This window comes from Erythrolamprus reginae, chromosome 2 (assembly GCF_031021105.1).
Source record: "Erythrolamprus reginae isolate rEryReg1 chromosome 2, rEryReg1.hap1, whole genome shotgun sequence".
In the NCBI taxonomy this organism is placed as follows: Eukaryota; Metazoa; Chordata; class Lepidosauria; order Squamata; family Dipsadidae; genus Erythrolamprus; species Erythrolamprus reginae.
Genome location: NC_091951.1, coordinates 150,895,082 through 150,908,701, shown reverse-complemented (window position 1 = coordinate 150,908,701; position 13,620 = coordinate 150,895,082). Strand labels below are relative to the sequence as shown.

The 13,620-nt window shown below is 42.9% G+C and overlaps 1 protein-coding gene across 2 annotated transcripts in view; it reads left to right on the top strand.

Moving 5' to 3' along the window:
• SAP30BP (SAP30 binding protein) overlaps positions 1-3,088 on the top strand; it is a 46,604-nt gene extending 43,516 nt beyond the window's left edge. For both annotated transcript variants that reach the window (XM_070739918.1, XM_070739917.1), the window contains 2 exons: positions 709-790; positions 1,861-3,088. In XM_070739918.1, coding sequence (XP_070596019.1) covers positions 709-790; positions 1,861-2,042 — 264 coding nt within the window. In that variant the 3' untranslated portion in view covers positions 2,043-3,088. The remainder of the gene's footprint in view (positions 1-708; positions 791-1,860) is intronic.
• The last annotated feature ends 10,532 nt before the right edge of the window (positions 3,089-13,620 follow it).

The following is a 13,620-nucleotide window of genomic DNA, read 5'->3' as shown; positions in this document are numbered from 1 at the left end:
GCATGTTCTTAATTCCTTTGGATAGAAATCAGAAGCACAGAGTATAATATAAAGCACAGAGAATGCAGCTGCGAGAGCAATTATGGGCTTCTCTAAGTATGCCCATATCACTCCAACACTCCGCAGTCTGCATTGGTTGCCGATCAGTTTCCGGTCACAATTCAAAGTGTTGGTTATGACCTATAAGCCCTTCATGGCACCGGACCAGAATATCTCCGGGACCGCCTTCTGCCGCACGAATCCCAGCGACCGGTTCGGTCCCACAGAGTTGGCCTTCTCCGGGTCCCGTCGACTAAACAATGTCATATGGCGGGACCCAGGGGAAGAGCCTTCTCTGTGGCGGCTCCGACCCTCTGGAATCAGCCCCCCCCCCTGAGATTAGGATTGCCCCCACCCTCCTTGCCTTTCGCAAACTTCTTAAAACCCACCTCTGCCGTCAGGCATGGGGGAACTGAAACATCTCCCCCTTGCCCATGTTGTTTTGGTGTTAGATTGATTGTATGCGTGTTTTTTTTAATATTCTGGGGCTGGTTTTTATGAATTTTTTAGTTTAAAATTGTAATTGGATTGGTGGGTATTGGATTTGTTATTATGTACTGTTTTTACCCTGTTGTGAGCCGCCCCGAGTTTGCGGAGAGGGGCGGCATATAAATCCAATAAATCTAATCTAATCTAATCTATAATGGCCCTTTTTTTCCCCTTCCCTAGATTGAATTTGTAACAGGCACTAAGAAAGGGACAACAAATGCTCCTTCTACAACCACCACAACAGCTAGCACTACGGGTGGAGGTAAGTGAGAAGTCTGGATTTGAATTTTTGTTCTTCTTTATTTGGTGAAGCCCTGCTTCTTCACTTGTCCACCACTCAACATTGTGCATCTTGACCACTGATCAACCAAGTGATGCTGTTATGTTCAGTGTCTGGGGTTGTTTAGGTCAGTGTTTCCCAACCTTGGTATCTTGAAGAGATCTGGACTTCAACTCCCAGAATTCCCCAGCCAGCGTTCGCTGGCTGGGGAATTTGGGGAGTTGAAGTCCAGAACTCTTCAAGATGCCAAGGTTGGGAAACACTGGTTTAGGTTACATAATCCTGTTCAAGACTAGCATTCAGTGTGGAAGTCTTCCTGGACTTCACAGCCTCTGTTCAACTATCACATGACAACTGTGGACCGGAGGGTCTTCTACAGGTTCATGGCTTTCAGATTCATCTGGGATGGTGCAAGTTGTATCCCTTCCTGGACTTGAAATCCCTTCTCGTAATCACTCAGTCCTGTCCATCTAAGAGATTGCCTCTGTTCTGTTATTTTTGCTTGCCCCATAAGATCTGACACAGTGGGTGTGCTTTGTGTCCTAACTATTAAGCACTGCCATCCGAAGAGACCCAGAAGGTGCATCTTTTCTCTTGTAATGCCTGCCTTCTGGAACCCCAGAGATTGAGCCAACCTGACCTTATAGGCCTTTATACATTTTTCAAAAATTGGGCATTAACCCCAGGCTGCAGGATATGTTGCTGATGTGCCCATTTGATATGTATTGTTGGTGATGAATGTTTCCCCCTCTTAATTTTCTGTTTTGCTGGTTTTGCTGTTTTTAAAAGTAGGCGGGCAGTCTTATAAATCACAACAAATAAATAAATAAGATTAGAGTATCCGTGAAAGTTTATAGCAATCATTTGTTAGTCTCAAATGTGACGATAATGTTGAATTGGAAAACTCCTTTAACATTAATGATTCCCCCAACAGCATTTTGAAGTGGGATGGGATGACTTTGAAAGCATTTTACTTTGGAGGGAAAAGTAAATTTGTGAGAAGGAGAATTTTGTCTAACAAAGCCTGTTGAAATTCATGCTTTCTTTCACAGATGCACAGAAGAGAAAAAGCAAATGGGATTCTGCGATTCCTGTGACAACAATAGCTCAGCCCACCATTCTCACAACCACTGCAACATTGCCGGCTGTTGTGACTGTAACCACCAGTGCAAGTGGCTCCAAAACAACAGTAATTTCAGCTGTTGGCACCATAGTGAAAAAGGCAAAACAGTGACAAGTGCAGTATAAAGAAACTGATTGAGTGACTGAACCTTTTTTTTTCAGATTTGACTGACACCAAAATCACTGTCTTTAAAATACAGAGGGACACTCTTTTCCTTATGTGGAAATTAAAGACTGTTTGAAAATAGGGAAAAGATGAGTTGACCATCCTATACATAACGGATTTTTTCTGTGCAGAAAAAGCTCTTAAGCTTTGCTATGACTGCATCCTACAGTACTGTGTGCAACGCAGTGTCGTCGTGTCAATATTATACTTCATTGAAAACTGCATTACAGCTGTCACTATCTTTGGATCTTCATGGAGGGTGAAGCTCTTTAAGAAGCTTTTAGAAGAAAAACTGTACTGAGATGGACCATTTAGTAACATTTTTTTTCTCTTTGCCTCCAAGAATTAAAGGCAAGATTCAATACTCCCGTCAAAAATGTAAGAAAAAAAGAGTATGTGACAATCCAGTTTCATTGAGGTCATCATATGGACTAAAATGAGTTATTCCCATGCAATCCATTTAGATTAAATGTCACAAATCAGGACCTGGGACATTTTGAAAATTGAGACTTCGTATTAGTAGCCCTTCCTGTCTTTGGGGAATCTTTGTGCAGATCTGAACGCAACTGATAGGAAGGTTTATGTGAACAAGAAAATCAGATTGAATCTGTATGGTGACATTTTTGTTAGAGTTCTACACAAACATTTTGGATGTCTTTTGTGTACGTGTGATAGTAACGAAGGTTTCAAATAGAGATGTTTATAACTTACTGATTTCAGAACAGAATTTTCCAGAGACTTCCAGAACATTCTGTTCTCTCTCTGGACAATGCTGACCCTCCTCACAAACCATGCCATTTCGGGGGCAGTTAGGCAGTCTCAGAAATAAATCCTCTGAACCACTACCTATGTTCCCTACTTTCAGACTACATAATTGTACAATAATGCCATTTTCACCACTATAATTACAAAAATGCTATCATTTAAAATTTGTATAAGCTTTCTTACTGGTTTGACTTAAATGTTGGAATATAAAAACAACTTTTTGAAAACGCGTCTCATTTTTATTGCTCTCATTCGTTTTACATTGTAGCTCTCAGAAATACATTACACTTCAGAGAACCCAGTGAATGTTCAATTTGGTTGGACTTGAAATGGAGAGGGAGAGCAGCACATGAAAGTGCTCAGCCATGTTTTCTTCATTCTAACAAGAATAGACTGGGTGCTATAAATTTAAAATACTTATAGGGGAATAAAGGGCATCCTTTAGTCCAAATATCTGTTTTTTTTCTTCAACCATTTGAGTCTCCTTGAAATCCTTCATGCAAGCCGCACATGGATAGTACTTTTCAAGTTCCTTAGCAACTAAAGGTAGTCCTTAACTTACAGCAATTGATTTAGTGACGGTTTGGGGTTACAGCAGCACTGAAAATAGTGGCGTATGGCCATTTTTTGCATTTAGGACCATTGCAGCATCCCAATGGTCACATGATTTGCATTCAGATGCTTGACAGGTGACTCATTTATGGCGGTTGCAAGTGTTCAGGAGTCCTTTGGCGACCTTGTGACAAGCAATGGAGAGCCCAGATTCACTTAACAACTGTTGCAATGATTCACTTAACAAATGTGGCAAGAAAAGTCATAAAATGGGACAAATTCACTGAACAAATTTTTCACTCAACACAAATTTTGGGCTCATAAGGTAAGGACTACCTGTATTATTAGTTTGTGATCATTAGTAGAACTTAAAAGAGTGCATGCTTGACATAACAACAAATAGCTGTTGTTAGCATAATCCTAATTTCCTTCTGGAACATTTAACATGGAAGGCTCTCACTGCATCTTAAGACAGTATATTTGCACAAGGTTACTTTTTATTTTGCATTATTTATGGTAGAAGATCCTGGAGTTTATTGTCAGGGTTTCAAATAGCATCCGAAATTAAATCAAGAGTCTGAGGCATTGCATTCCTCAAAGTTCCAATTTATTAGCAGAGCCATGTTGGCACATCTGTGAGAAACCCGAATGTAAGGCTATTAGGATTTCTCTACCCAGTTTATAGTTCATTCCCTTGTTGCCACACCTACAAATTCTTCCCGTTGACCAGTCTCCTCCATGCCAATGTGTCCGTTACCCCAACAACTTCCAGGCAGGTGTCAAACAAAGCAGGATCTTGAAAATCTAGAAGGAATTTGTTACGGCTACATTTCTATTTTCCTCATGCAGCAACCCCTCCCAAATTCACATAGCACGAATACAGTCTGTGTGGCAGGCCAAAGTCTCCAAATCAAATGAGGGTCTTGGCCTGACATTTATATTTAAAGAGGAAGTCCTATCTGTTCAATTCGATTGACTTTTTTAAAAGCTATTTCCATTTGTACAATACTGGACAAATAGTTGGGTCATTGTTTAGAGCAGGAGTAGGCAAAGTTGGCTCTTCTATGACGGGGACTTCAACTCCCAGAATTCCTCAGCTAGCATGATTGGCTCAGGAATTCTGGGAGCTGAAGTCCAGAAGTCATAGAAGAGTCAACTTTGCCTACCCCTGGTTTAGAGATACTAGATTCCTCACAAGATTCCTCAATGCCTTCCAACAATGGCACAGCTGGGAATTAAAAATTCAGGGAAATATTCAGAGATATATCTACCTTGAAAGTAGCCCATGTTGAACTGTATAGTGCAGTCAGACCTCAGCACTTGACCCCAGGAAGTGTCTTATGGCATTTTGTCTTACTCTATAACAGTGTTTTTCAACCAGTGTGCCGTGGCACACTAGTGTGCCGCGAGACATGGTCAGGTGTGCCGCGAAGAAAGAAGCTCAGGTTCTGGTCTTGCAACTTTTTGTTGTGAGAGAGAGAAAGAAAGAGAGAAAGAGAGAGAGAAAGAGAGAGAAAGAAAGCAAGAGAGAGAGAAAGAGAGAGAGAAAGAGTGAGAGAGAGAGAGAAGGCAAGAGAGAGAGAGAGAAAGCAAGCAAGAGAGAGATAGAAAAGGAGAGGAAGGGAGAGAGAGAGAGAAATGAGCAAAAAGGGGAGGAAAAAAGAGAAATGAGAAAATGATTGAGACAGAGAATGAGAGGAAAGAGAGAGAAACAAAAGAGAGAGAGAAGTGACTCTTGATTTAAAGCATATGATAAAAAGCACCCAAAGAATAAGACAGAAAAAAACCCTCACCTGTTTTTGGAAATGGTTCAAGAGTGTGTATACACACACACACACACACACAAGGGTGGGGAGGAGACAGGGATGGAAAAAGAAAGGAGAGTGTCTTAGGGTGTCACTTTGTGTCATTTTGGTTGGTCGTGTGCCCCAGGATTTTGTAAATGTAAAAAATGTGCCGCGGCTCAAAAAAGGTTGAAAATCACTGCTCTATAACATGCTTTGCAATAAGTTTTTAAGTCACAAAATGTTTTGAAAAATTTGCCAAATTCCAATCCCATGATTTTGGATGAATTCAGCAAATCAGTTCATTTGAGGCACCTTGGTTGAAAAACATTTTGCCCTATGATGCATCATCTCACCCACTCAGAGATTACAGATAGAAGAGTTTTTGTAGCATATCAATTAAACGCTCATATCGATAAAGGCTTTTAGCCATGGCTGTACTCAGTCAAAAGCTTTGTAGGCTCCAAAACTCTACAAGTTTCTGCTTTCCAGTAATTATGCCTGGATAGGCTCTAAATTTAAAAATTTTAAATTTAGCATTACCTTAGTCCGTCCCTGTTTTCAAATTTTAATTATTTTCACCATCCCAGTTTTTTACTTTTTCTGTGAGGATTTATCGGTTGCTCTGTAGGCTTGCACACAATTAGCTCAGACTTCTATTTATCCTTTCCCTGGCAGCCTACAGTGAGGGGAAGAGGAGGGCCATAAAAGTGTCAAGAAAAATGAATGGGGTATCAAGAGGAGGGGGAAAAGGTGACTTTCTTCAGATGCATCCGCTATTGAAATGCATCGAAATTGTAAGTATCAAAAAGAAACATTGACATAATGTGTGTCTTATATATTTATGGGACCGTCTTCTGCCTCATACTTACCAGAGACTGGTTAGAGCCTACAGGGTCCCATCGGCCAAACAGTGCCGCCTGGTGGGACAATGTGGGAGGGCCTTCTCTGTGGTGGCTCCAGCTCTCTGGAACTAGCTATCTCCAGCGATCTGCCCCCACCCTCCTGGCCTTCCGGAAAGCCTTAAAAGCCTAGCTGTGCCAGCAGGCCTGGGGCCGTTGAGCAAGAGCACCTAGGTCTGGCTCAGGAGTATGAAGACTTTTATTAATAGGGTTTTAATTGTTTTATATTGGTTTTTTACCTGTTGTACGCCACCCAGAGTCCAAAAGGAATTGGACAGCTCACAAATCTGACAAATATTACCGCTACTGTAGAAGGAAATGGCTCTCCAGACTGGAATGATACATGCTGGAACTTGATTAAACCTAGTACATGGTTTTTTTTTTTAAAGGATATATAAGTTACCTCAGTGATTCAGAATGAACTGTTCGTGTTTTTATGAGGGTACAAAGAAGAGTAAGTACATATAGCCTCCGCTGCAATAACTACCATCCTATTTCTGTCTGGGTATAGTTCAAGGTTAATGGGGAAAAAATGCAGATTTTGCACAACTCTGCAGGTTTTCCCCTATTCTCTTGTCTCCACTGATATCGATATAGTGTTCTTTGAGATTAAATCAAAAAGTTACTGAGGGAGGGCCTCCTCCTCCATGAACTTGTTTTTATGCACTGATTGCCCTGGTCATCCCTCAGTGTCCAACCCTGCAAACATTTCAAAAACTTTTACACGTTTCTTCCTCTGCCAATTTTAAACCACTCCTTTGTTTAAAGTTAACTACGGGTTGGACTGGAATGGATTTATTTTGGTGAGAGAGAGATTAATACCCGTGGGTAAAGCACTCCCATTCGTATCAAAGCAAAATTCAAAACAACATGAAGATGCATAGTTTTAACCAGTGGAAAAAAGCTCCTAGAGGCTTTCTCTGGGGTGCTTCCCTCTCCCCACCTAGAGTGCTTTTATTTGTGAGAGAGCATTGTCTCCTATTCTCTATTGACTCACACAACTTATTTCATCTGTTTGGATTTCCTGAAGAAGTTTTAAGGCCAGATCAAATCATTCTTAAAATACTTCAGCCAATACTTCAGTTAAGAACATAAGAAGAGCCATGCTGAATCAGGCCGAAGCCCATCGAGTCCAGCGTTCTGTGTCACACAGTGGCCCCCCCAATTTTCCATGGAGATCTTGAGCAGAAAGAGAAGGCAAAACCCTCCCTTTCCCTTGACCCCCAACAAATGATACTCAAGGGAATCCTGCCTGCCTCAACCAACATAGAGGCGGCACATGGACATCCGTTTCAATAACCACCGATACACTTGGCATCCATGAATCTGTCTAATCCTGCCTTGAAGCTATCAAGGCTGACAGCTGTCATGACCTCTTCTGGAAGTGAATTCCATAAACCAATAACCCTCTGGGTGAATAAATATTTCCCTTGATTTGTCCTCACTTTCTTACCTATGAACTTTAGGGAGTTCGCCCTCATCCTAGTATTGTGTGATAGAGAAAATATTTTTTCTCTATCCACCTTTTCTATCCCATGCATGATTTTATACACTTTGATCAAGTCACCCCTTAAACGCCGTCTTTCAAGACTGAAGAGACCAAGGTGTTGCAACCTGGTATCATAAGGGAGGTGCTCCATTTCCTTTATCATTTGTTGCCCTTTTTTGCAGTTCTCCAAGCTTGGTAACTTTAAGATTTAGAATGACCATCATTAGATGTTGTACTTTACGATTCTTGTCAAATATACAAATACAGTGATCCCTCGATTTTCGCGGTCTCGATTTTCGCGAAACGCTATACCACGTTTTTCAAAAAATAATAATTTAAATACAGTGGGATACAGTGATCCCTCGATTTTCACGGTCTCGATTTTCGCGAAACGCTATACCACGTTTTTCAAAAAATAATAATTTAAAAATAGTTCGCGTTTCTTGTCATATATTCTTGTCAAATATACAAATACAGTGATCCCTCGATTTTCGCGGTCTCGATTTTCACGAAACGCTATACTGTACCACGTTTTTCAAAAAATAATAATTTAAATACAGAGGGATACAGTGATCCCTCGATTTTCGCGGTCTCGATTTTTGCGAAACGCTATACCACGTTTTTCAAAAAATAATAATTTAAAAATAATTCGCGTTTTTTTTTTCTACACCACGGTTTTCCCCGCCCAATGACGTCATACGTCATCACCAAACTAACGTCTGCCATTGCTGATTGGCCGAAATCTCGGCCAATAAGCTTTGACATCGCAAAAAAAAAGCAAAAATTTTGCCCGACTGCTGATGGACAGAAATCTCGGCCAATCAGTGTTGTTTGCCCCGGGTGGTTTGGAGCTTTTGGAACTTGTTAAGACTTGTTGGAAGATGGCTCCTAAACGTTGCACGCGGAGCGGAGGTGGCGATGCTAAAAAGAGCAGGAAGATGCTGACAATTAAGGAGAAAATTGAAATTTTGGACATGCTGAAAGAGGGACGCTCTTATGCAGAAGTTGGTCGGCATTATGGGATCAACGAATCGACTGTGCGATACATTCGCAAAGACGAAAAGAAGATAAGGCAAACTTCTCTGATGACATTCAACAAGGCTGCAAAAAGAATGGTGACGCCTAGAAACAAACGCCTTATGAAGATGGAAGCTGCTTTGTCCGTGTGGGTACAAGACTGCCGCAAAAAGAGCATTGCTTTGGATACCAATACCATAAGGCCAAAGGCACAGCAACTGTACAACCGTCTTGCAAACACAGAAGGAGGCGATGCAGATGAGGGAAACGCAGGTGAGGGCTGGGGTTTTTTATTCTGTCATTATGTATTTAAGTGCTTTTTAAGAAAGGAAGGAGGGAGGGAAGGGGGGAAGGAGGGAGGGAAGGAAGGAGGGAGGGAAGGAAGGAGGGAGGGAAGGAGGGAAGGAAGGAGGCGAAGGAGGAGTACTGTATGCTTTCATTCAAGTCACTTCTCTCTCCCTTTCCTGTCATTCTCTGTAGATGAAGGTGCTGGTGACTCTGAAGACCCCCAGCCATCAACATCTTCTGCTTCTTCAGCCCCAGCCACATTCACAGCAAGCAAAGGGTGGTTTGAGAAATTTCAACGGCGCTATGGCCTGAAGAGTGTGTCATTGCATGGAGAAGCTGCCTCAGCAGATACAGGTGCAGCCAAAAACTCCGTCCAGGGCACGTTTAAAGACCTAATTGCAGAAGGGGGCTACCTTCCAGAACAGGTGTTCAACATGGACGAAACAGGCCTGTTCTGGAAGAGGATGCCTTCATGGACTTTCTTGATGCAAGATGAAGCCAAAGCCCCTGGCTTTAAGGCCATGAAAGATCGAGTGACTTTGATCATGTGTGGGAATGCAGCAGGCTTTTTGATGAAGCCAGGGCTAATTTATAAGTCACGAAATCCAAGAGCACTCAAGAACAGAAATAAGAATGCATTGCCAGTGTACTAGATGCATAATCCTAAAGCATGGATTACAAAACCCCTCACGCAGGACTGGTTTCATCAGTGCTTCATCCCACAGGTGAAGGATTATTTGGCTGCCAAAGGACTCAATTTCAAAGTGCTTCTCCTAATGGACAAAGCTGGAGGCCATGATGACCTGGCACATGAACATGCTGGGGTGCAAGTCGAATTCTTGCCACCAAACACCACATCGCTTATCCAGCCGATGGATCAAGGTGTTATCCGCGCATTTAAGGCACTGTACACGCGCAATTCCCTTGGAAGCATCGTGGAAGCAATGGATGCTGATGAAAACTTCACATTGAAGGCCTACTGGCGTCAGTACACGATCGCATCGTGTCTGAAGAACATTCAGAATGCCTTGATGGATATGAAGTCACAGACAATGAATGCCTGCTGGAGGAAATTGTGGCCAGAAGTGGTGCATGATTACAGGGGATTTGCTCCCGAAGAAATTCAAGATGCTGCAGTCCAGAACTCTGTGAAGCTGGCACAGGCACTGGGTGGAGAAGGCTTCGTTGACATGACACCAGAGGAAGTCAATGGTTTGCTTGATGAGCATGGCCTACCGCTGACAGACAAAGATCTGGAGGAGCTGACCAGGTCAGCGAGTGAAGAAGAGGAGGAGGAAGCGGAAGCTGAACAAGCTGAGGAAGAAGAAGATGTTGGCCTAACGCTGGAGCGGCTTGCAGAACTGAACAGAGCTGCTGCACATGTAGAATGCATGGTGAAACTTTGGGATCCCAACATGACTCGCTCTATACAGTTTAAGGCCTCCCTTGACAACACCTTTGCACCATACAGAGCCATGTTAGCCCAGAAAAAGAAACTGCGCCAACAACTGCCCATAACTATGTTTGTCACGAAAACCAAGAGGTCTGTCACACCATCACCTGCAGCGTCCATTGTAGAAATGGTGATAGAAGAAGATCCCGAGTTATCCTAGTTATGCTAACCCCCCCCCCAAATGTAAATAAATATTGTTATCGTTTATAACTTAAGAGTCTTATTCAATGTGTACAGGTACAGATAGAGGTACAGTAATGGGAAGGGGAAATGGTAATTAAGGGGATGGTAAATGGTAATTTATGGGTTAAAAGTGTTGGGACTGAGTGACATACAGTACAGAAGAATGAATGAATGACTGAGTGAATGAAATTCAAACACAGGTGAGGGCTGGGGTTTTTTATTCTGTCATTATTTAAGTGCTTTTTAAGAAAGGAAAGAGGGAGGGAAGGAAGGAGGGAAGGAAGGGAGGAAAGGAGGGAAGGAGGGAAGGAAGGAGGGAGGGAGGGAAGGAGGGAGGGAGGGAAGGAAGGAGGGAGGGAAGGAGGGAGGGAAGGAAGGAGGGAAGGAAGGAGGGAAGGAAGGAGGCGGGCATTCTAAAAGCCGAGAAAGGAAGGAGGGATGGAAGGAAGGAGGGAAGGAAGGAAGGAGGCAGCGGGCATTCTAAAAGCCGAGAAGCCGTTGCCGCCAGCGCTGCTGCAGGAGGACTCGTGCCCCAAGAAAGCCGGTGAGAGGGGCGAATCGGGCGGGCGGGGGGTAGCGGCGAGGAGGCCGGAGGCGCTGGAGGGGTGGCTGACATTAAAAAGAACCATTGCCAGCCTCCAAACTTTCGTCGCTCCCTGCCTCCACCTGCAAGCCCTTGCGCAGCCATGGAAAAGCGGCACGCATGCGCAGATGGTGTTTTTACTTCCGCGCTGCTATATCGCGGATAATCGATTTTCGCGGGAGGTCTTGGAATGTAACCCCCGCGAAAATCGAGGGATCACTGTATACAAATATCTTGTCAAATATACAAATATATCTTGCCTTTTTATGTACACTGAGAGCATATGCACTAAGACAAATTCCTTGTGTGTCCAATCACACGGTCAATAAAGAATTCTCTTCTCTTCATTACATTAGACATATCCAATTCCCGTAGCTGTTTTTCATACATTTCAGCCTCCAACCCTCTAATCATTTTTGTTGCTCTTCTCTGCACTCAGTTGCAACATCTTTGTATGATAATGAACGGAACTTGATACAATATTCCAAATGTGGTCTTACTAAGGCTTTGTAAAATGGTACTAGGACTTTACATCATCTTGATTCTATCCCTCAATGCAATTTAGGATTGTGTTGACTTTTTTTGGCTGCTGCCGCTGCACATTATTAGCTCATATTTAAATAATTGTCAACTAGGACTCCACTTGTGGACTACATCTCCCATACTGGCTGGGGAAATTTGGGAGCTGAAATCCACAAGGCTTAAAATTGCCAAGTTTGGAGGCTCTGGTCTAAAAATCTCAGAATTGCACTGTTTTGTTTGAACTGAAATAGACTATAAATAAAATGTTTTGGGGCTGTCTTTTTGTGGACACTGCCTAAAGCAACATTTCACCATTTTGGACCACTGCATTTCAATTATTTTATGATTATGGCTCAGAATCCCTAACCAGCAAGTAACATAGCAGTCCAGGGAAAGTGACTGAAAGTGAGAAGAATTATGTTTGTTTGTTTGTTTGTTTGTTTGTATTTATTAGATTTATATGCCGCCCCTCTCCGCAGACTTGGGGCAGCTCACAACAATAACAAAAAACAATGTATCACAAATCTAATATTAAAAAGTCTCTAAAAACCCCTTATTTAAAAAAACAAGACACACACACAAACATACTATTCATAAATTAAATAGGCCCGGGGGAGATGTCTCAGTTCCCCCATGCCTGATGGCAGAGGTGGGTTTTAAGAAGTTTGCAAAAGGCAAGGAGGGTGGGGGCAATCCTAATCTCTGGGGGGAGCTGGTTCCAGAGGGTCGGGGCCGCCACAGAGAAGGCTCTTCCCATGGGTCCCGCCAGACGACATTGTTTAGTCGACGGGACCTGGCGAAGGCCAACTCTGTGGGACCTAACTGGTCGCTGGGATTCGTGCGGCAGAAGGCGGTCCCGGAGATATTCTGGTCCTGTGCCATGTAGGGCTTTATAGGTCATAAACAACACTTTGAATTGTGACCGGAAAGTGATCGGCAACCAGTGCAGACTGCGGAGTGTTGGTGTAACATGGGCATACCTAGGGAAGCCCATGATTGCTCTCGCAGCTGCATTCTGCACGATCTGAAGTTTCTGAACACTTTTCAAAGGTAGCCCCATGTAGAGAGCGTTACAGTAGTTGAGCCTCGAGGTGATGAGGGCATGAGTGACTGTGAGCAGTGACTCCAGGTCCAGATAGGACCGCAACTGGTGCACCAGGTGGACCTGGGCAAACGCCCCCCTCGCCACAGCTGAAAGGTGTTTAGAGGACAAAATGGCCTTTTCAGTATGTCTTACAGTAGTAATTGATGGGTTTTGTGAAAACTCATCTTCCTCATCAAATTATGACACTATACAAATTTCTACTACAAATCACCCTTTTTATATATAAGGGTAGTATGTTTTTCAGGTTGCTGCTGCCTACTTTGTTCTCATCTCTAGACTGTAAACGCTTTCAGGCAGGGCCTATGTCCACTTCTTGATGGAGGTTCTCGGATAAGTCACTATGATTTGGATGACACATTAATTATAAAGTCTGTGATTACATGTGAATGTGCCTGATCAAGCCATCTGACTACCTGCGTCCTATCGCCTTTGAGGTTAGGCAACTCAGCATTATCTGCTGCTGGCTTACTGAAGAATTACCTGGTACTTTGCTTTCAACCCTTGCAAACTATGGAAGGAACTTAAAATGATAGGTTATGCTAGCATTAGAGAGAAAAACCCAAAGCATTAAAACAGGGGCAATTAAGACATCAACTCATTTTGCCTTAGCCACTCGTCATAAAAACTAAAAACCCAACCATTAAGAACAAGAAAATTAACAACTTTCAAAATGTTTAAAGGATGTAAAAGAAAATAAGCAGAGAGGTAAATTACCTGCTAGGAAAGAATTCCATCCAACTTTGATAAGTTCCTGTCCATGCCTGCCTGCTTGGCTATCAAGGCCACCAGGCTTATGAGCAACAGCCCTTCTGCAGCTCTACAAACAACATGGCCAGATGAATAATTGCTATTTATCAAACAAATGTTAAGCTGGTGGGATT